Here is a 24,471-nt window from a genome sequence, read left to right as displayed (position 1 = left end):
AAAGGAAATAAAACCATTGTTCCAGACCTGCAGCTAAGATACTCGAGTATCTTCAAATATGAAGCTGAGTATTACTTCCATACTTTCCTCCACTGCTGATGACCTTGTTACCTGCTGCTCCCTGTTAATGATCAGCCTCAGTTCTGATAGTAAACTGTTGGCTCTCGTTCTGTCAGGTTGTTGCTCAGTAACGTCTTGTTTTCATTTTCCTTCTTCTTCAAATGTGTCTTCCTTTAACTCTTTGCTTTTGTTTCTGCTTCAAACACCAAATGATACACGTGCTGCACCTCTGATGGTTTGTCAGAGAGCAGAACAATTTACATTACAGAGAATATTTTACAGTTGAACATAAACTTTCACTTTTTTCCTCTAAAGTGTGCTCACTGGTTTTTCCAGCTGCTGTGAGATGTTTATGCCTGACTGTAAAGATGGAAATAAACACAGATGGAAATGTAGCCCTGTCTGAAATTATTTGGGCTTGCAGTCTAAAGAAAAAAAGTCTACTGTTATAAAAATGGTTAAAATATAAATAGTTGATAAAAGGTTTAAAAATCATATGCTTTGGTACAAATGTATTTCATTTACAGTTAAGAGTCCAATAAAAAAAAAGGGTTTCATGATTTAGAGTTCATTTTCTGTGCAGAATAAATATGTTGGGGTGTAACCAAGTTTATTTACCCATTTAATGTCAGTTACCTCAATGTTGTTTTGTCATTGGTTGTTTGTGCTGACGAGCCAGTCAATTTCATTCTTCTCTGTTTTGGGGGCGGGACGAGTTGTAATGTTTGTGTGAATCTGTGGGAGCGGACACAGAAGCTAAGTCCGAAGAGAGAGATGTCATAAGGCAAACGTGGTGTGGATTTTACATCTAAGAGTATCATTGAGGTCGACTACTCGTGGTCCTGATATTTCTTATTTGTGATCTGCAAGAGGTAAATGAGTCTGTGTGCCTTGACATTTGTACTGTAACTATTCGTTATAGTGGTAAAATGGCGCGATGTGTGATGCTAACTAGCGGCTTGCTAATTAGCGCAGCTTACCGCGTTATGTGCTGTGATGCCATGCTGTATGTTTAGCTCTGTGATTTTTAGTCAAAGCATGCTAATGCTAAATCGTTATGTGATAGCATTTGGTATTGTAGCTCAGGTGTTTTAATATGTTTAGAAGCCGAGGGATGCTCTGAAAGGAGAGGGAGAGAGAGGTTTCTGCCCGGATGGACCCTGCTGTTTTCTCGCCCCTGACTGTCTTCACTACTGGTGAACTAACTGCTAACTGCCCGTTTCTGATTGCCCCACTAACAAACTCTTTGGACTCGTGAGTACTAACTGGAACTAAAGTGCACGTATTTTGTTTATGGCTCAGTTTGAGTGAAGCGGCCATCAGTTTTAGGCCTCACCGCACCGAACTTCGAATCAGGCCTGCAACAAGCACTGTGCTACAGGTGTAGTGTGGACAGGTTAAAGTGTGTGTGTGTGTGTGTGTGTGTGGGCCCACTGTTACAAATTTGGTTTAAATTGAGTAAGTGTGTAGTTGTAAGCAAAGTTATTATCAAAGGTTGAAATTCATCCCTGTTAAAGGTGTGAGCTGTTGTAACTGAAATAACAGTTGGCACCTAAGAACGAGGTATTTTGTGTTGATAATCTTTTATTGAAAACCCATGTAGTCAGTTTTACAGTATTTTTGTTTGTTTATTTGATTTCAATTCGTTTTATTAAAGTAACTGTTTATTTTATTCATTTCTTTGCTGTCTAAATAAATACCTGGTGAGGGATTTAATTTGTGTAAAATACAGTTGTGGTGGTCCTTATTAATTCAATTAGAGGATATCAAGTATCATGATTAGTAGCACTACGAACCCAGGCCCAGTCTCATTGTACTAAATAAATAATCATTTATTTTTTGTTCATTTGTCTAAATTCTGGGAAAAGAAAGAAGTTTGTATTTGTTTAAGATACAATGAAATCATATTTTGACATATTGGAAGATGACATCGAGCTGAAAAAATACTACAGGTATAAATGGAAACTACAGTTTATTTCTGTTATTTCCTGTTATAGTGTTTGTACACTCGCTCATGATAACTGTTCATTCAGCTGCTGTTTTTGTCTGCTGGACATCTTTAGCTTTCAGTAAGGATGCATTCATAGATCAGCACATCTTTTTGAACCACATTTCTTATGAGACTCAGAGTTTACATTTTGGAAATGTGCTGAGACCTGGGGTAGAAAGAGACTGAAGCCAGCTTCAACCTCGGCAGTTTTGTGTGTGTCTGAAGCAGAAAGATAAGAACTGTGTGGCCAACTCATCACACACATAATCCTGAATCAGAAAAACAGCATCAAGTGTTGTAATTGTTAAACACAGAAGTGTGATTTATATGTGGTTTTACTGATGGTTAACACAGTCGCACAAACACCTGAAACTGATCAAAATATAAAACAACATATTAAACATAAATATGTGCCAGTTACCAGAACTTATATGTGGTTTCACTGAGGTTTAATTATGCTCAGTTTATCAATACTCACTCATACAAAAGTTTGTTATGTTTTATTGATTATTTGGCTTTAGGTTTTCCAGTTTTCCAGCTGCTGCTGTTTAATGTTTGCCTGGGAAAATAAATTTCAGTTAGTGTGGGAAGTTTGGTTAAGCTGGTGGAAAACAATACTGTTACACTGACCTTTTAGATAAGATTGTCTTACCTGTGGTTTCTCTGATGTGCACGACAAAACAGTCTCCAGGCAGCTTGAGGCCCATTTAAAGGTTCCTGGTGGTACCAAGTGATTGAAGAGAGGATTGAAAAGCCATATTAGTTTATTGTAGATTGTAGTCAGTTGGCCAAGCTTGTAATGAAAAACGGTTCATTACTCGAAGCTTTCATCACAGTCCTCTTTGGTGACATCTGGTGGACAAATATATGAAGAGCAGCTTGAGTCTGCAGCTTATAATGAACTGCTTCATTATGATTGCCCACTCTGCAGAGCTGACAGCTTGTGTTTGATGTCATGTGACAGTTCTGTGTGATATCGGGCTGATATGTTGCTTTGAACGTGAATTTTTGGGGGATGAAAAAATGATGTTATCATCAATCAATCATGTGGTCAGAAGAATCTGTGCTTACCTTGCAGGAATGTTTTAAATTTACAGATTGGGAAGTTTTTATTCAGTCTTGATGCTTTGGTGGATGTTCGCTCATATGCAGTTTTTTGTAAAGACATGATTATACCCCTTAAGCGAGCTGAAGTGTACCCTAACAATAAGCCATGGGTCACCAAATGCATCAAATCCTGTTTAAGGAAAAAGAGACAGGCTTTTAAAGATGGGCTGTTACTGACTTTCAGGCAGTCACCAAAGACTTGAAAATCGAGCTCTTGAAAGCAAAACAGATCTACAAAAACCTTCTTGAAAGCAAATTTGCTGCAAAACATTTTGGGTCTGCCTGGACTTGTATGAAAACCATATCAGGGTTTCAAAATCCCCAGAGCAGCAGTCAGATCATTGTAGACGGTTTTAAGTCAGACAGAGATTTGAATATGCTTCATGCTCGTTTTAGTTCTTCTGAACTGAAACAGAAACTGAAAGATACTCAACACTTCATCACTGAACTCAGCGATGTCCAAAAGGCCTTTCATACAGTTAATGTGAACAAGAGCCAGGGCCCTGATAACATTAGTGCCGCCTAATTCAATCTTGTGCTAAAGAGCTCAGTCCTAAATTTCAGCTTATTTTTAATAAATCCTTTCAAATACAAAATGTGCCCTCGCTTTGGAAGGAAGCTGTCGTCGTTCATGTCCCTAAATCTAGTCGTCCAAACGTCCTGAATGACTTCAGGCCTGTTGCCTCACCTGAGTTGTCATGAAAGTCTTTGAAAAAATCATCAGAAATGTGATTATGGAAGAGATTGAATATCAGCTGGATCCAATGCAATTTGCGTCCAGGCCCAACAGAGGAGTGCAGGACGCGCTTTTGACTCGACTAAATCTGATTCTGAAACTTGTAGAGAGTAAAGGGACTTTTGCAAGACTTCTTTTCATTGATTTTTCTTCTGCTTTTAATACAATACAGCCCCATATTTTAATGAAAAGACTTTTAGAAGAGTTTGAAATCAGGAAAAACCTGGTTTGCTGGATTTTAGATCTTTTAACTGACAGGTGACAAAGAGTGAGAATAAATGGGGTTCTGTCTGACCCAGTGTTCTCCTCCACAGCTTCTCCTCCAGGGTGTCTCTTATCGCCCTTATTATTCATTCTCTTTACAAACATGTGTCAGAGCCAAGGGCGTAGATTTGGTTTTGGCATTGGTGGGGACGGATGATTCAACCACCGAACTCTGCCCTGTTTCTTTTTTTTTCCTTTTTGTTTTTGCTCCTTAATAAAAAAAGGAGAAATATACTTACCTACATATCCTATTCTGCATGCTTTTAAACCATTTAAAATCACAATTCATAGTTTTATATGTGAATTAGATAATGTTAAATTACTATTAAACAAATGACTGACTAAGTATTTCAGGCTTTAGTTTACTTCAGTCATATTCCATATAAATCAGGTATCATACAAAAATAAAAATAGCTTCAAATACAGTCATGACAACAAAAGAAAATGACTTTAAGAAATTAACAACATTAGTTCAGTTATAGTACACCAACATCTCTGATACATTAGCACTAAGGGAACACTGAATGACCTGGTGGGTTTTGTCCATAAAACTACTCGTCTAAGATTACCACAAAGTAAAAGATCTCTCAGCAAAATTATGCAACATTTTAGGCACTATTGCCCCGATCAAATCAGTGAGCTGGGATGTTTTATTCTAAACATGAACTACTGTTACAGCAACAGACATCGACTACTGGTGACCCACACAACAACTCAATGTCCACTATGTGAAGCAGCCAAACACATGCCTGCTCCTCTCGTTAACTGAGATAAACTGCTGGCATATTTGTTTTACATCTATACTGTCCAGTCTCTCCTGGTGGACACACAGCAGCATTGTTTAATCTCATTTGAGTCATTGTTGACCTTAGCCATCTTTTTAGTCTTCTGAGAGCACTGAAGCTTCTTTCAGCCTCAGTACATGAGTTTTATCCTCAGATTAAAATTATTATTCTGTGCTTGATGTGCCTCACCTTTGGCTCTTCCCCTCTGACTGCACTAGGACATATTGCCACCTGATAAAATAACACATGGATTCGTGCCATATAAAAAGTGAGACGTGTCAATTCAGATACTTTGTCAAATATACACTAATGAATCAATTTACATCAGCAGCCTAACAATTGTCATGATAATAAATACTAGTTAATCTATAGCACCAAATCATCAGTCAGTCACCTGTGACCTCACCTCTTCACCTCTGTCTGAGCTACAACATGGCAGAGCTGCCTCTGTCACCTGATAAATAACAGTGAGACATTCAACATACATGCAGCCACACATGTGCTTCAAATACAGTCATGAACCATCAGGTCATCATCCAATTTCACCTGTGATCTTGTGTCACCATTACTTTCTATCACCTGACAAATAGGACATACATGACAATAAGAATAAAATGTAGAGCTGCTTCAGTGTTTCTGTCAATTTGTGCAGATCTTGACTCGTCAGTAATGTTTGTAGTGTGAGTGCATTTTTAAAACAATTTGTGCAAACTGCACTACAAGGTGGAATATTTGCAAAATCCTAACTACCTCATGATATTTTGTCTCAAACATTAACGCTATGAATATGTCAGTACCATTAGGATAAAATTATTGTGTCACCAACATTTTAACGTTAGACATATAATTTTAACAGCCTCTGTAAACTAATATCCTGGCTTGCTCGAGGCTCTGTTTTCTCTGACAGTTTCAATCAAAATTAGAAATGCTGCTCTGAGACTGAGAGAACTGATAGTGCTGCCTGCTGTGCAGTTAGTTTACAAAACACGTTATTCATGGTTACATACAATTTTAGACTGATGTGGGCCAAAGCCTAGCATAGCCTGTAACGTTATTGTGTCGAAGCTCCGAATCGTGCGTCGGGTAATCTCGGGGGCGTTTTTCTGAAGCGCGTATAGAGGCTTGCTTTGATTACGTATACAGCGACGTTCGAGGCCTCGCGGGCAGTCCGTACCACGTGACTGATTCGGGAACTGGTTCACCGGTTCGCGCCAAATTCGAAATAAAATGGGCAGCAAAACACAGCTGATTCCCCCATCACATTGTGTTGTGGAATTGGATTACGTACGTGTTACATAGTTACTTGAGCATTTCTTCCCTCGATGGAACCAGCAAGGAAAAGAAAATTTTCCCCTGTCTGGTAACATTTTGATGTCATCTCTCCTAATAAGGTATACACACTGTAATAAAGAAATGATAAGTACCATAATATAAATAAACCACACCACAGATCCTATAATCAGATTTCTGTCTTTTTGTTTATTAAAAGGTGAAGTGTTTGCTGTGCTCTAAAGAACTTGGATACAGCAACAACACCTCATCTATGCTGAGGCATTACAGAGCCCTGCATGAGAACAAGGAGACTAACCAAGGTGGACCAAGCTCAGGTGAGTTTTTGTAGGTTTTAAGGATACAGTCATTTGATACATTTATATTCCCCATGTAATTCATTAATATTTGGGTTCTATTTACTGAAATATGTAATTTCTTAATGTTTTTTTGTTGTATCAGGGGAGAGGAATGATGTGGATGAGGCCTTGGTCAACATGGTGATAGAGGATTCCCAGCCCTTCACTATTGTGGAGGACAGTGGGTTTAGGAAGCTTGTTAAAGTTTTGAACCCTAACTATGTTCTCCCCACAAGGCAGGTGTGTATCTTAAAATATGAAGCATGTTTCCATTTTGCCTTTATTTACATATTAAGTACTGTACCTTCTTTTGTTTAGGCTTTGAAAGCTATGGTGGACCAAAGATACAAAGAGTCCAAACAAAAAGAAAAACTGACTGTGGCCAAGGTTTCTGCAGTTAGTTTGACATCTGATATGTGGACCTCCATTAACACAGAGGCTTACCTAGCCGTCACCTGCCATTTCATTGACTCTAACACTGCATTGCATTCTGTAGTGTTAGGTGTTCAGCACTTCCCTCAAGCACATACTGCTGTCAATTTGTCACAAGTAACAGCAGCGCTCATGTCAGAGTGGGGCATTACAGACAAAGTTACATGTTATGTGACTGATGGAGCAGCAAACATGGGTGCTTGTGCTAAGGAGCTTCGTTTGCGTCACAGTAATTGTGTGGCACATACATTAAACCTAATGGTCAAAAAAGCTCTTGATCAACACACGACGCTGTCTGACATCCGGACTACCTGTAGGAGGATAGTGGGATATTTCAAGAGCAGTACAACTGCTAAGGTTTGTTCCATTATTTCATTACTGCTTTGAGGTGCTGCTGCAGTAACACAGCTTGAATGAATCAGTTTGTGTTGGCTGTTTTTCTAGGAGAGGCTGACAGAGGTGCAGGAGCAAATGGGCCGGCCTGCACTGAAGTTAATTCAAGAGGTGGATACACGTTGGAACAGCACATTCCAAATGCTTCAACGTGTTCATGAACTCAGGGAACCTATTGGAGCATCGTTAGCTGGCCTGCACACTGATATTTGCCCACTATCCTCTGAACAGTATGACCTTATGGCAGAATGTCTTAAAATACTCTCCCCATTTAATGATGCCACCACTGAGCTGTCAGAGGAAAAGCGAGTGTCTGGATCCAAAGTAATTCCACTTCTAACAATGTTGCACCATGCACTAAATGAAGAGGAAATGGGAGTTGTCCTAACTCCAGAGAGCTCCACCATGGTTGAGTGTCTAAGGAGACAATTAAAGGAGAAGCTCTACACATTGCAGTCAATGAGCATCATGTCACTGGCAACATTGCTGGATCCAAGGTTCAAAAAAAAAGGCTTCTTTAGCCCAAATAAAGCAATGGATGCTGAGAAGAGACTTATTTTTGAATGTGCTGCTATTTTGCGGCACGTGGCCTTCTCATCAGCAGCCTCATCATCAAAAGCTTCTCAGCCTGTGACTCAAGGTATATGAGCACATTTCGATTATTATATTGTATTTAGTTACTTACATTCTGTTTGTTTTAGGTAGCAAACTGTGGCATCGTTTGGACACCACTGTTCTGGAGACAAAGACCCCAAATGCTACTGCTGATGCAACAGCTGAAGTACAGAAATACCTCCATGAACCAAATATGGGCAGACTGGAGAATCCGCTGGAGTACTGGGCTGGACACAAATTTCTTTATCCAAACTTGTATAAACTTGCTGTGGTTTTTCTTGCAACCCCTGCTTCATCTGTGCCCTGTGAGAGGATATTTTCAAAAGCAGGAGAAATCCTCTCAAAAAAGAGGAACCGTCTTAAGCCCAGCACTGTGGAAAAGCTGCTATTTTTGAATAAAAACAAATGAAAACTTTTCCCTAGTGTCATGAGCACTGTTATAAAGTCACAAGCACATTCACATCACAACTCCCTCCCTTTTTGTTTCCATGTACATTCCTGTGTTAAGCTGCCAATTTATTATACACAAACATTAATTAAATTAATATAATATAAAATTAGTATAATATTAAATATAACTAATATTTAGAGTTTAGTTATTGGTGTCATGAACAAAAGTAATTTCTTTATTCATTCAACTTGAAGCGCCACACACTAGTTTGTGTCATTATTGAGATGTACATAAGCATGATTACGCAGTTACACAATCATCCCAAAAACTCTGTACTGATAGTTTCCACTTTCTCTTTTGCATCAGACATACTGAGACAATATTCGGGATAAATAACCATAAAAACAATTTATTTATTCAGTTTAGAGGTTTACACATCACATCATTATAATCATTGAGCCCGTTTCACTTGAATCGTCCACTTGATGGCGCAGTAGAGCAAATGAATCATCACAATGCTTCGAACCATGAGTCGACCAGTTGGATGGAAAGCTTCATTTCATCACGAGGCTTCATCTCACCATCACTACATTTTATGAGTGAGCTTGACTTTAAGTGACTTACAGGTTTCTTTGAAAAATACTTTCTTATATCCAGGTTCTTCCTTGTTGCTGCCGTCCTCCTCTCCTCCTCGCAGCGCAGGCTTGCCGCTGCTAAAACTAAACAGAGCTCCAATCACATTGGCCATATTTGTCACGTGACGTAGGACTCCAGTAGAGAACGTAATTTAACTCTTTCTGCACCGCTGGGTGAATGAGACGCTGACAGATCGTTTTTTTTCTTTCTATCGGGTTTGTTTTTCTTTCTAATTATTGGTGGGGACAATTCAATAATCGCTGGATATTGGTGGGTCCCTTCCGTCCATGCCAAATCTACGCCCTTGGACTGAACAGTCGTTTAGCTTCTAGTTTAATCGGCTTTGCTGTGTAATCTTTGCTGCCAACAGTGTAGTGAAACATTTAAGCTGTACATGAAAGTTAATGGGTAATTATGATGATCTTTACCACAAAGATTTTAAATGAAAGAATAAACAAAGGGCATGAAAACTGATTCTTATGTCTACTGTGTATCTTCAGTGTGAATGTTGAGTTTTATTTGAGTGTCTGCATTTAAAGCACATATTAATGTATTGTTTCGAAATCCATGTTGGTACACAGGAAAAATTACTAAAGAATGTAGAATTAGAACACTATCTGTATTTGTTTTTTTAAATAGTTTTACATATATTTTACTATTTAAAAAAACAATCAAGAAATCAAGCTTGCTGCCTGTCTTGTACAGTAATTTCATTTGAACATAGGTTTGATTTAGTGGAGTCAGTTGTTCCCATGCATCATTCTGTAAGTGTGAGAATGAACTAAGATTAGAAAATGTCAAAATATAAAGTGTGATTTATTTTTATTCATCAAAGCATCCTAAACTTTGCTGAACTTTTTGAAATATAAAATGAACTCGCTGAGTGTTGACTGTCACATTTCAAAGCACCAAGTAAAGTTAAACTATTAAACTTTAACTGGGTCAGACTTGTTACTGCATGTTGTAACCAAACATACCACACCCTGCATCATGTGATTGGCTCTTGGTCGCTCTGTAAGAATATTTCTTTAGTGCCTCCCTTCACAGATGTGTCTGTATCAGGATGGGTCTAAACAACATGGTGTAAATGCAGTTGCTGGTGAGCCTCATTTCCTGTAGGAGGTGAAAAAGAGCAGAGATCTGTTTCCCTTCAGAGCACAGAGGTTGTTTCTGTTCAGAGGAAATGAAACTGTCTGACAGTCACTGAGAGACGGTGAAACGGCACAGCACACGAATCAAATGGATCAAACAAAATTCTGCTGTTCAGTCTGTTTGGATCTACTGAAGGATCCGGTGACTATTCCCTGTGGACACAGCTACTGCATGAACTGTATTAAAAGCTTCTGGGATGAAGAGGAAAAGAAGAAAATCTACAGCTGCCCTCAGTGCAGACAGACTTTCACAGCGAGGCCTGTCCTGGAGAAAAACACCATGTTAGCAGATTTAGTGGAGGAGCTGAAGAAGACTGGACTCCAAGCTGCTCCTGCTGATCACTGCTATGCTGGACCTGAAGATGTGGCCTGTGATTTCTGCACTGGAAGAAAAATGAAAGCATTCAAGTCCTGTCTGATGTGTTTGGTCTCTTACTGTGAGAAACACCTTCAGCCTCATTATGATGTGGTTCAATTAAAGAAACACAAGCTGGTGGAGCCCTCCAAGAAGCTCCAGGAGAACATCTGCTCTCGTCATGATGAGGTGATGAAGATGTTCTGTCGTACTGATCAGCAGAGTATCTGTTATCTCTGCCCTGTGGATGAACATAAAGGCCACGACACAGTCTCAGCTGCAGCAGAAAGGACTGAGAGGCAGAGAGAGCTGGAGGTGAGTCGACAAAACATCCAGCAGAGAATCCAGGACAGAGAGAAAGATGTGAAGCTGCTTCAACAGGAGGTGGAGGCCATCAATCAGTCTGCTGATCAAACAGTGGAGCGCAGTGAGAAGATCTTCACTGAGCTGATCCATCTCATCCAGAAAAGAAGCTCTGATGTGAAGCAGCAGATCAGATCCCAGCAGGAAACTGAAGTGAGTCGAGTCAAAGAGCTTGAGGAGAAGCTGGAGCAGGAGATCACTGAGCTGAAGAGGAAAGATGCTGAGCTGAAGCAGCTCTCACACACAGAGGATCACATCCAGTTTCTACACAACTACCCCTCACTGTCAGCACTCAGTGAGTCTACAGACTCATCCAGCATCAATATCCGTCCTCTGAGCTACTTTGAGGATGTGACAGCAGCTGTGTCAGAGGTCAGAGATAAACTACAGGACATTCTGAGAGAGGAATGGACAAACATCTCACTGACAGTCACTGAAGTGGATGTTTTACTGTCAGATCCATCAGAGCCAAAGACCAGAGCTGAATTCTTAAAATATTCACGTGAAATCACACTGGATCCAAACACAGCAAACAAAGAGCTGTTATTATCAGAGGGGAACAGAAAAGTAACAATAATGAATAAACAACAGTCTTATTCTGATCATCCAGACAGATTCACTTGGTATAAACAGGTCCTGAGTAGAGAGAGTCTGACTGGACGTTGTTACTGGGAGGTGGAGTGGAGAGGGGAAGGAGTTCGAGTAGCAGTCGCATACAAGAATATCAGCAGAAAAGGAGAGGGTAATGAATGTCGATTTGGACGTAATGACAAATCTTGGTCATTAGATTTTTACAAAAACAGTTATACATTTTGGTACAACAACATCCAAACTCATGTCTCAGATCCTGGTTCCTCCAGAGTATGAGTGTACCTGGATCACAGAGCAGGTATTTTGTCCTTCTACAGCGTCTCTGAAACCATGACTCTCCTCCACAGAGTCCAGACCACATTCACTCAGCCGCTCTATGCTGGACTGATGGTTTACTATGTAGCCACTGCTGAGTTGATTAAAGTGAAATAGACTGAAGTCTTTCATATTGTGGGTTTAAATCTGTATTTTAGTTTCATTTTATTTTCTCTCCATCATTTCTGCACAGAGATCAGCTGTCAGTCAAACATTATGGGTGGTACCTCCACATCTTCTAGTTGTTCTCTTGATGTTTCTGAGTTTTTAAAGGAGATCTTTCCTGTGACTGTTTATGGAGGCTATCACTGCTCATCATCATTTTGATTTACTAAAATATTTCTCCACATGAAAATGTAAACTTCTCTATCCTCTAAATGTTTCTGGAATATTTGTATTGAAAAATGTCGACATTTCTCTTTATGAGTATGGCAGACCATGTGTGTGTGTTTGTGTTTGTTTTTGTCAAAATCATCAAACAAATGAGGAAAAACTGTGATTTTAATGAATGAATTCATATATTGTGTTGATGTTTTATTGTGTGAATAAACTGGAAGGTTTGACTATAAATCAAACTTTGAACAAAGTCTTTTCTTCTGTCTTCATTCCAGGATCTCACTCAAATCTGATGCAGAAAATATGAAACTAATCTGAGAGAATAACTGAAGCAGTTTTCCTCCTGAAGCATCACAAAGTTCAGAGTTCATGTTTAGAGCAGAAGATTCAGCAGTCGCTCTGTGACCTTTCAACTTTCTTCACTAAAACAGCTTCATTACAGAGAAACAAGTCACATTTTCTTCATGTTCTTAAGTCCTTTCAGATGTTTGTAATGGTCCTTGAATGCAGCATCAGTGTCGCAGGTTTAAAAGGTCACTTTCTGTTGTGTTCAAAGATTTCCTTCAGATATGGTCTTTAATCAGTAAAGCCAGTGATACAGCAGTGTCATTAGCTGTGTTATTGGCACCAGGCTGTGTTTATGTATGTATTTATTTCTGTCTGAGGATGTCTTCAGCATGAAATGATCATTTGCTCAGCTGCTGTGTCTCATCTCTTATCAGACATTGGTTGGAACAGAGTTTTGTTGCTGACCATCTGACAAGAGGGTGAAGAAAAGCTTCAGGCTTCATTTGGACACTACGTTGGACAGAAGTCTCCACAAAAATGACTCAGAAACACAAATATTATTAATGAAAGTCCAAATGTCAAAAAGGGGTCATACATGATCCTGAGAAATGTCCTTGAACATTTGAACATGAGTCAGAGGGTTGTCAGGTTTCTACACTGCATCGTGGCATCAAGCCTGAGATGTCTGTGTAAACAAGTATGGAGGACACAAATGCACAGACGCAGTCGAGCTGTTTACTGCTGATGAGGAAGGAAAATAGTCTGTTGGATATTAAAGCAGCATTTATTAGAGTAAGAACAGATACTTGTGTCCTTCATTTGATCCCCGTCAATTTACAGAAGACTTAAGGACCCTTTGACTTCTAACATACAGCTGCATGTTTACAATTTTATTATTGATTTATTTCTAGCAAAGCGAGATTTTACTGATTAAAGACATATAATCAGACATATTACTGTTACTTTCTGAAAAAGACTCACATAAAGCAGATTTATCACAAGCAAACATCAAGACACATCCTTCATGGCTTAAAGTTGCAGTGGGACTCTTTCGCCATCTGGTGGTTGTACAATTTTCTCTCGTCTCTTATTTGTTGTGTGTGATCAGAAAAATTCTGGAGAAGATGAGCCTGCAGGGGAAAGTCACCCCCTGCAGGACAGAAGGAAATGAGATAACTTAAAAATACAAAGTATGTATGTGTGATATCAAGAAGATAATCCTTAAGAACACAAGTTAATAAATGAATTACTAAGAGTTGTTGTGTTGTATTGATTCTCTTCCTGTCCTAATTCCCTCTCTCCCTGAGGACACTTCAGGGCCATCTATGCACACAAATCAGTTACAGGATCAAATGAATAATAGAAAATAAACAGAAATAGAAAATGTTCTTCTATAAGTTTCATAGAGATTGGTTTTACATATTTTATATAATATAGTAAATGTGCACGAATGACCAGCAATCATTCAGTCACTGCGACATTTCTGGGTCCATTTTAAAGTTGTCACGCTTTGGCGCTAGCGACGGGAAAAACACAGAAGTGAGTGCAGACTTTACTGAAGGCTAGAAGACTGTCCAATCTCACAGCAGCTCACTTCAGGCCTACCCGGCCTTCGAAGGACCCGCCCTATGTGGACCGGGTAGGTCGGGTCCTTCGAAGCATGCTACCCCTGAACTTGGACACAGCCCCAAAGAACATGACTGGGGAAACATGGATAACATGACAGGAAGAGGAACAGAAGGAAACATGAGGGAAGCAAGAACTCACAACAAAGACAATCACAGCCACACAGAGGGAGACACAGAGGGCAAAGACACAAGGGGGGAAATACTAACTAATACAAATCTAAACAGGGACAACCTCGGCACTAGAGAATCAACTTAACCAAAGACGACTTAAACATGAAACATAATACAAAATGACATCAAAACACAAGAAAACTGAAAACGCTGGGTCAATGATCCAGGATCGTGACAGGTTTGAGGCCTCAGTGTTGTCACTGCAGTAGATCAAGCAGTCAATATAATAATCCTCACATGTTTGTATAGTTGCATGTAGATCAAGTGTAAGCAAACCACAGGTTATTATTTATTTATTATTTGCTACTACATATGTCATATTAGGTAAACTGACATAAGATTTGTTGCCAAGAAGCATTTTTACAACAAAGAAATAAATGACCAGACACAACTTTCCTTACATTTCATACAAAGTTTAGATGGTTTTCCATGTTTTTGTTTGTTTGTTTCAGAAATACTAGAACATGGATTCTCCTTTATTGAGCTTTTTCACTGCTAACTTCTAAATCCTCTCATCTCCAGAAACCCTGGATGGATGGATGTTAAGACATTATTACTTTATTGCAACAGCAGAGAGTCCAGCCAAACTGATCATTTCATCGGAGCACATTTTTAACTTTGAGTTGTGCCTCAGTGGTTGTTTGTTTTGGGGAACTGAACAGCAGTTAGCCTGGGAAATAGCTAGCAACACTAGATTTAAGGAGATAGCAGCATAACTAAAGGCTGGTTTAGCATCACTGCCCTTTTTATTTAAAAAGAAAGTTTTATACCCAATGTTAAAAGTGGCGTTTGGCCTCAATTATTATCTCTGGACCTGAACTCCACATAAGACTGAATGATGAATAATTCAACATAACACTGGATGAGAGAAAATAAGGCATGCACCCTGGCAAAATAAAAACACAATGAAAGTGAAAAAAGTGAAAATGAAAAGTGTTGGTTGTTTGTAAATGATGTCGTACTTGCATAGGTCCTGTCTACTCACAGCACTTTCTGCTACATGTCTCATGTACCCAGTCACACACGTTCATGCAGCACTTCTATCTGTGCCTGAGGGCTTTAGCCAACATTCACACACGCTGATGGACTTGGGGTTCAGTGTCTTGTCCAAGGATACTTTGGCATGTGGACTGGAGGAAACTGTGGACCAATCCACTGACCCTGTGACTGGTACCAATTGTACCACCTGAACCACAGCTGGAACAAGATTAAAGCTGCTTAATAAAAGAAAACAACAAGAGCAAAGAGATAAAGAACACTTGGGAAAGTCCGAATAGAGATAACATGTGTTCACTGCTTGAGCCACAATCTACTAGCTAACCTGAGTGAAGGAAAAGATTTGTCACGATTAACCAGCCTCTAAAGTTGGCAGCTCCTTGTAATGAATCATTTGACATTTCCATTTACTGCCAGTCTTTAGTGACTGAAACACTAACATGTGAAATTGGCTGTCAGAATTCACAGTTATGTTCTGCAGCAGATTTTAATCCAACTTTATGCAGCCTGGCGGGTGTTCATCGGCCTTCCTGGTGATTTAATTGGCCAGCACCTTAGCGTGCAAGGTGAATACAGCATGAATCACACAGGCTGCCATAAACAAAGTTACGCCCAAGACACATATTTGAAATTAAAATCAGCTGAGGACCTCGGTGCTGCTGCAGACACACCTCCACACCACGTTATACACCTGAACACCACGTTATACACCTGAACACCACAGGGCTAGTGATGGAAATTCCAGCTCTTTTTAGAGAACCGGCTCTTTCGGCTCCTAACCGGCGCTTCAGGTTGTTTTGTTTCTTTAATTAATTTATTATCAACAAAAATATGAAATTATGCACAAAAGGAATTACTAATGTAAAAGAAATTCTGGTTTTATTTATATATGTTTACATATAAATATATACGGTGGCCCCTAGAGACAAATCACGTACAAAGCCCAACATTGCCCCTAGCATCCTGGAGCACTTCTGTTGTGTTTTGTACATGTTTTGGAGTTTGTACGTGCTGCACAAGGTGTAGGTCTATTAGGTGTTGATGCTGCAGTGAAAAATTGCTGATGGACAAAAATGGACAAGAAAAGGTCAAAGCCATCGGGTCCTCGGTTTAGAAAAAAACAGAAAAGGAGAAACAAGCAAAAGATACAGGTAAGCAGATGTGTCTTTAGATAACGGCAGGTATTATGTATCCTGAAACAAGACAACATTCATTAGTAGGAATTGGGTAAATTTCCAAAAGATTATTGAATCTTTTGGACTTTTCAGCATAATATTTATTCGATTTTACAGTCCTGTGGTCTCAGCCTCAGATACTTATCAAATCAAACAAAGCTCATAAAAAACAAACAGATGGACGCTGAATGAATTATTAGATTAATTGGAAGAAGTGTTTTATTGATTTGTCTGCTACTCTCAATGTATGATGAATTATAATGGCTGTTTGTCATTTACTCTCTTTCTCTCACTATATCAAATATTTATCTGGTTAAATTCAGTATGGTCCCGATAGCAGTTTCCACAATAACATATGTTAATGTACAATCCTTAATTTGGTGTGTGTGTGTGTGAGAGAGAGAGAGAGAGAGAGAGAGAGAGTCAGTGAGTGGGCGGGTATTAACATCTTCGTTGGGACCAAAACTTGGTAGTTTACTATACTCATGGGGACAAACAGGCCTCACAGGGACCAAAATGTCACGGAAAAGAGGGACCCAGGCGCGGTTCTTCTTCACAGAAACACAGTGCGTTTATTTACAGTGAAACGGACAGGCAAGTCCAACAATTCACTCAAAAGTGCAATTTTCCAATCGTGCTCGTCCCTTGCTCCCAGTGCGTTCCGTGTTGTAACTCCCTTAGTGTGTGTGCTCCCCAACTCGCTTCTCCGCTCGCCCCTCCTGGAGGAAGAAGGAAAATCCACCGTTAGCCACACGCTCGCCGAATAACAAGCTCACACTGCTCGCACGGACTATACCAGCTCGGAGTAATAATCCCACGTCGACTGTCGCCGCGAGTCCAGGTTAAATACCTCTGTCTAGCCGGGAGGAATGATTACCAACGGCTGGTCAGGTAATCAGCTGCAGGTGGGCCAGCAACAGCGAAGAGGGACTCCCAATGACGACAGTCGCCAGGACACGCCTCTCCCACGGCGCGCACTTCCGTAAACAGCCCCGAGGACCGGGGAGGGAGAGAGGGAGAAGCAAACACACACAGAAAACATAAACACAAGCAGAGTCGTCCGGAAGGACCGTTCGACCGTGACACAAAATCCCAGTCCCCACGTGTTTGAAGGCATTTTTGAGACTCAAACTTTGGTTTTAGTGTCAGGGTTACAATTAGGTTGTGGTTAGGTTTAGGGTAAGGGTCAGGGTTAGGCATTCATTTTTGATGGTTAGGGTAAGCAGCTAGCTTGTGTGTGTGCCTTTCCTGCCTTTACTCCATGTGCACCTAGAAGCAGTTGAGTCTTCCAGCCAAGTGGTTCACAAAACGTTCATTTCTCAAGGCTTCACACAGCGTGTGTGTGTGTGATTTACATTGCTGTGCTTGAGAGTCACCATCTACCGCACATATACATGGCCAATAAACACGATTCTGATTCTTATATTTCTGTTTTGCCTACGTCGTTGGGTTCGATCTCTTTCCCGTGTGTCTTGCTGGTGTCTGCTTACATCTGCTATTTGTCTGTTTGACTTGCTCCAGTCGCCACAGATGGCCCCATGCTGCATTCCTTTAGTGTGTTTGTGCTAGGATCAGTTATAACAACCATCATTCACCTGTGGAGTGTAAATTACTATTTGACTTGTGTATTTTTTATTTTCTTTGTTTTAAAAGCATGTGTGATGTTTTAATATGCTTGGAGTAGATTTTAGTAGTTCTTCTGGTATGACTGTGAGCAATGAGCCTGGTGGTAAGTGTCCTATTAGAGGTTTAAAAGTAGGATAAGCCAGTAGCCGTGGGGCCTTCATGCCAGTGGGTTGTTTTCCACATTTCTTTTGTTTTACACCACCTTGTGTATATAGGTGGTTGGTTTGTTTCTCCCCATGGTCCTCAGCTACTGGTAAGTCCAGCTCAATATTTGGTTGTTTTACTTCACAGTCAACCTTTATACTGATTCATGCTGCACTTGTTTTAACTTCTGTTTTATTTGTATTTGTTTGTTTGTTTTTAACAAATATATTGAATAAAAGTATTTTGATATTGAAACCAGTCTGCATCAGTAGTGTATTCGAGCCTGCGTTTTCATTTGTTTGGCTTGTTTGAAACTACAATCTTTATATTTCAAAGCGGTGAAATTCCCCTAGGTTGCGGTGTTGCATTTTAATCATAACCCCCCCTGAAAAACCTCACCAGACATTATGTTTTTGAGACCTGGGGTCTGTTTCAGAAAGCGGGTTTAGAAAACTCAGAGTTAAAAATGATACTCAGGGTTGAGTAACCCCGAACTGTCCAACTCGGAATATTCGGTTTCAGAAAGGCTGATAACAATTAGTTCAATCAACGCGGAGTTGCTTTAACCCCAAGTTAAGCGCGCGCACGAGGATACATAAAGCCCTGATTAGTGGAGCACAGATTAAGCGAGTCACCATGGAGACGGAGGGAAAGAAGGCGCGGTCAATGTATTTTACAGCGCTTGAGGCCGAAATTCTGATGGCAGCATATGCCGATAACATGCAAATTTTGCGGAAAAAAAGTAACACAGCCTCAGCTGCAAAAGAAAGGGAGCATGCATGGCAAAACATAGCCGACAGAGTCAATGCATGAGTGTTAATTTAAACATTGATCTAGGGATTTCCACCCATTTAACACGTTATTTTATTATATTTTATGTTATACATTTCATTTTGTGATGTGATGTGAGCGCAGGTGCAACCCAACAGGCCCCAAACGTTCCTGGCAGCAAGTAAAAATGAAATATAAAAATATAGTCCAAACAGGTAAGGTGTAATTGTATTATGAGCCATAGTGCTTGGTCTGTTTGTCTTATGTAAATCAATTGCAGTTAGAGGCTACATTAATTTTCTTTCTGTGAGCACTTATTAAAATTATCTGAGCACATTACAAGTACATATTTGCTTACTCTGTATGCTCAAATGTGACCCGTTATAGCCAACAGAAAAAAAGCGGAGGCCCGAAAAACAGGTGGGGGTCCTCCACCACCACCACTCACAGAGGCTGAGCAGTTGGCCCTCAGCCAAAACAGTGGGCGCCCTGTGGCTGAAGGCATCTCTGCGGGGACATCCTCCGAGTCAATAACCCCGCAAGACACAAGTGCCTACATAAGAGGTAAATTCAAAATAATACATGATGTGCATACATCCTTTCTTCACAGTCACCTTTGCAGTGCTACTCATTCATTTGATAAACTCTTTACCATAATGAATTATTTTCCTACTGATTTTGCCTTCCCTCAGTCTTGGTTGTCTTTGAGAGCATAATGACAATGAAGTGTAAGGTGATTGGTATATGTTTGTTAATTGCCATTTGGTCCCTTGTAAGTTATAAGTGACCTGTATAAACCTCATATTCTATCAGTTGATGGTGATGATGTACTGCATCTGGTGCAGCCTCCTGTTGAGCCAGACCAACATGCAGTTGTGAGAACTCTTAATACTCCACAGATTATATGAGTTTACAGTAGAACAGCAATGTTGTTAATTTCTTTACTACAGGAAAATAATGAAGAAACATCGACAGCTGTTACAGAGGAGGAAGCAACAGAGACACTTCATGAGGTTTACCTCTTACAATGGAAAATATAACAATTGAATAAAATGTGGTACTATAATAAAACCATGGACTTTCTATGTCTCTAACAGAGTGATGATGGAAATGAAGAGGAAGAGGGTCCAGCCACTTCTCCAACAAACCTTTCCTCAGTAAGATGTTCAGCACTGATTTACAACCAACCTAAGTAGGCATGTACTATGAATGTCAATGCTATTTTCTGTGTTTCAATAGCTCCCTGTAAAGCAGCTGTACAAGACCTATTTGATCAAGAAAATAAAAAAATGCGACTTGGAAATGGAAAACTTCAAGCAGCAGATCCAAAAGACCAAGATTGAGATTTTACTGCTGGAACATCAGTTAAGGGTGGGTGAAGTGGTCAGAGATGGACGAATGATTTCAGTGTTTGAACAACATAATAATATACTTATTAATACTTTGTGTACAGGAAATACAGGCGACCAATAAAGCCAGTCGAACAAAAAATCTGTTTATTCTTCTTTCAACATGTTGAGGTGATGGGTCAAAGGAAATGATTGTGACATATGGTGTCTCTGACTGCTCTTCCATCTTGTATGTCCGTGGGAGGGTCAGGATGTTCATGGTTTGGATCACTGCTGATGTTTGGTTTAGAAGGACAGTGTTCTCCTCTAATTGTGGCAATGTTGTGAAGAATCACACATGCCACAATAATGTCACATGCCCTTTCTGGGGTGACCCTGAGTCTTTGAAGGCACTGGAACCGGGCCTTAAGCATTCCGATAGTCATTTCAACTCTGGCTCTTGTCCTGCAATGAGCCAGATTATATCGCTGCTGTGGGCCCGGGTCAGGGTCAGGGTAAGGGGTAAGCAAATAGGGTAAACATGGATACCCCCTATCACCAAGCAAGTAGCCAGTGAACTCTCCTAAGACAGAAGGATACACTTCAGTTCAAATGTCCCTGTAGCAATTGGTCTTTATATATTTTAAAGTATTTTCAACTCACCATGTCCAAATTTTGTGCTCAGTGTACATTCACGAAAAATTCGTGAGTCATGAACAGAGCCTGGCCACTTGGCTTCCACATTTGTGATAATGTTGGCAGCATCACATATGATCTTCACAGTGCAGAGAACACAAATTAGCATCCGTTACTATAATGAAATAATTTGTTAGTTTGAAATGCTACAGGGAACTATGTACCTGTACATTAATGCTGTGGAAAGACTTCCTGTTCACATAGTCTCCTTCATTTACTGAAGGAGCAATGATTGGAATGTGAGTGCCATCTATACAGCCAATCACGCCTGGGAACCCTGAAAATGAATGTAAAATTTAAGTAGTAGTTCAAGTATCACCACATCATGAATTAAGTTTTGTTCATCCTGATACCTGCAATTTTGTGGAATCCCTCTTTGATAAATCTTGTGGGTCTATGACCGGGGAACACCACAAACGAGTACGGGAGACGTTTCAGTGCAACTGTAACATTCCTGACTGCCCGACAGACGGTAGCCTTGGAAACGTGCTCAGCGTCACCAATATTATACAGAAAGCTTGCAAAAAAACGAAGTGCAATACAAATAATATGTACAGAACTGAGAGAATGTCCGCGATGTGTCACATGAGCAATATTAGGCCCGAGGATGTTATTCAAATAAATTATAGATTGTGCTGAAAAACGGTAACGTTCACACAGAAAATCATCAGGAAATGATAAAATGTCCAAACGCGCTCTAATCACTCTCTTGAATTTGGGCTTCAACATCTACTGGCTCTTCAAGGAAGGGGCACGCCATGTCTGACACTTCCTACAGTCAGGTTTCCGACAAAGAGGCGGAGAAAGTCAGGGTTAGTTGAAGTAAACCTGCTAGGGGGCAGGTTAGCTTCACGGAGTGTGTCGTCATAGTAACTCACTCAGAATTAATCTAAACTCGCTTTGTGAAACCGAAAACCCAGAGTTTTCGTTAACTCAGGGTATACTTACTCAGAGTTTGCACTAAACCGGCTTTCTGAAACAGGGCCCAGGAGTGAGCCGGTACATACATGAGCGCCCAGCCCCAGTCGACAAGAACCACCAACACACCAACGTCTGAGGGCATCAGCCACCAGCAGGGAGTGTGGTGAGGGGAGATAGGCCTCCGTACTTTGGAGGGCCTGAGATGTTCCCAGTTTTCTATTGAAATATATAAAATAGGAGAATTTGCAAAATAACAGAAAAATGTTCAAGTTCAATGTGAAAACAAAAATGTCAAAGTGAAAAAAACGCAGTTCTCTGTCCTTGCAGTGAGTTTCCATCTTTAGCAAACTGTTATTAATCTGTATTTAAGCTCATTTTGTCTGAGGATCTCCTCACCATGAAATAATCCTTCGATCAGGAGCTGTGTCTCAGGTCGGACTAGAGGTTTGTTTTGATGCCGTTTTATTACTTACAAACTAATATCGCCATCTGGTGGTTATACAGTTTATGACAGAAGTTAATGCTTGTCCCCATTTAAAGACTGCTTTCAAAAGAGGACTGAACCAAGGGCGTAGATTTGGTTTTGGCATTGGTGGGGACGGATGATTCAACCATCGAACCCTGCATTGTTTCTTTTTTTTTTTTTGTCCTTTTTGTCTTTGCTTCTTGATAAAAAAAAAAAAAAGGAGAAATATACTTGCCTACATATCCTATTCTACGTGCTTTTAAACCACTTAAAATTACAATTCATAGTTTTATATGTGAATTAGATAATGTTAAATTACTATTAAACAAATGACTGACTAAGTATTTTAGACTTTAGTTTACTTCAGTCATATTCCATATAAATCAGGTATCATACAAAAATAAAAATAGCTTCAAATACAGTCATGACAATAAAAGAAAATGACTTTAAGAAATTAACAACATTAGTTCAGTTATAGTACACCAACATCTCTGACACATTAGCACTAAGGGAACACTGAATGACTTGGTGGGTTTTGTCCATAAAACTACTCGTCTAAGATGACCACAAAGTAAAAGATCTCTCAGCAAAATTATGCAACATTTTAGGCACTATTGCCCCGATCAAATCAGTGAGCTGGGATGTTTTATTCTAAACATGAACTACTGTTACAGCAACAGACATGGACTACTGGTGACCCACACAACAACTCAATGTCCACTATGTGAAGGAGCCAAACACATGCCTGCTCCTCTCGTTAACTGAGATAAACTGCTGGCATATTTGTTTTACATCTATACTGTCCAGTCTCTCCTGGTGGACACACAGCAGCATTGTTTAATCTCATTTGAGTCATTGTTGACCTTAGCCATCTTTTTAGTCTTCTGAGAGCACTGAAGCTTCTTTCAGCCTCAGTACATGAGTTTTATCCTCAGATTAAAATTATTATTCTGTGCTTGATGTGCCTCACCTTTGGCTCTTCCCCTCTGACTGCACTAGGACATATTGCCACCTGATAAAATAACACATGGATTCGTGTCATATAAAAAGTGAGACGTGTCAATTCAGATTCTTTGTCAAATATACACTAATGAATCAATTTACATCAGCAGCCTAACAACTGTCATGATAATAAATACTAGTTAATCTATAGCACCAAATCATCAGTCAGTCACCTGTGACCTCACCTCGTCACCTCTGTCTGAGCTACAACATGGCAGAGCTGCCTCTGTCACCTGATAAATAACAGTGAGACATCCAACATACATGCAGTCACACATGTGCTTCAAATACAGTCATGAACCATCAGGTCATCATCCAATTTCACCTGTGATCTTGTGTCACCATTACTTTCTATCACCTGACAAATAGGACATACATGACAATAAGAATAAAATGTGGAGCTGCTTCAGTGTTTCTGTCAGTTTGTGCAGATCTTGACTCGTCAGTAATGTTTGTAGTGTGAGTGCATTTTTAAAACAATTTGTGCAAACTGCACTACAAGGTGGAATATTTGCAAAATCATGACTACCTCATGATATTTTGTCTCAAAAATTAACGCTATGAATATGTCAGTACCATTAGGATAAAATTATTGTGTCACCAACATTTTAACGTTAGACATATAATTTTAACAGCCTCTGTAAACTAATATCCTGGCTCGCTCGAGGCTCCGTTTTCTCTGACAGTTTCAATCAAAATGAGAAATGCTGCTCTGAGACTGAGAGAACTGATAGTGCTGCCTGCTGTGCAGTTAGTTTACAAAACACGTTATTCATGGTTACATACAATTTTAGACTGATGTGGGCCAAAGCCTAGCATAGCCTGTAACGTTATTGTGACGTTATTGTGACGAAGCTCCGAATCGTGCGTCGGGTAATCTCGGGGGCGTTTTTCTGAAGCGCGTATCGAGGCTTGCTTTGATTACGTATGCAGTGACGTTCGAGGCCTCGCGAGCAGTCCGTACCACGTGACTGATTCGGGAACTGGTTCACCGGTTCGCGCCAAATTCGAAATAAAATGGGCAGCAAAACACAGCTGATTCCCCCATCACATTGTGTTGTGGATTGGATTACGTACGTGTTACATAGTTACTTGAGCATTTCTTCCCTCG

General features: G+C 40.0%; 1 protein-coding gene and 1 pseudogene across 1 annotated transcript; both read left to right on the top strand.

Annotated features, from left to right (window-relative positions):
• The first annotated feature begins 7,452 nt into the window (after positions 1–7,452).
• Positions 7,453–9,542, top strand: LOC148097617 (zinc finger BED domain-containing protein 4-like). The gene is made up of 3 exons (XM_087832476.1): positions 7,453–8,035; positions 8,097–8,315; positions 9,538–9,542. Exons 1-3 carry the CDS (start codon positions 7,474–7,476, stop codon positions 9,540–9,542), a joined length of 786 nt encoding a protein of 261 aa, XP_087688602.1. The 5' UTR covers positions 7,453–7,473.
• A 714-nt stretch (positions 9,543–10,256) lies between these two features.
• On the top strand, positions 10,257–11,929 carry LOC148097616 (tripartite motif-containing protein 16-like; annotated as a pseudogene).
• Positions 11,930–24,471: the final 12,542 nt, after the last annotated feature.

This window comes from Neolamprologus brichardi, chromosome 18 (assembly GCF_056152115.1).
Source record: "Neolamprologus brichardi isolate AB-2024 chromosome 18, ASM5615211v1, whole genome shotgun sequence".
Classification (NCBI taxonomy): domain Eukaryota; kingdom Metazoa; phylum Chordata; class Actinopteri; order Cichliformes; family Cichlidae; genus Neolamprologus; species Neolamprologus brichardi.
The sequence above is the reverse complement of the archived record's forward strand: the minus strand, read 5'-3'. Positions and strand labels throughout refer to the sequence as shown.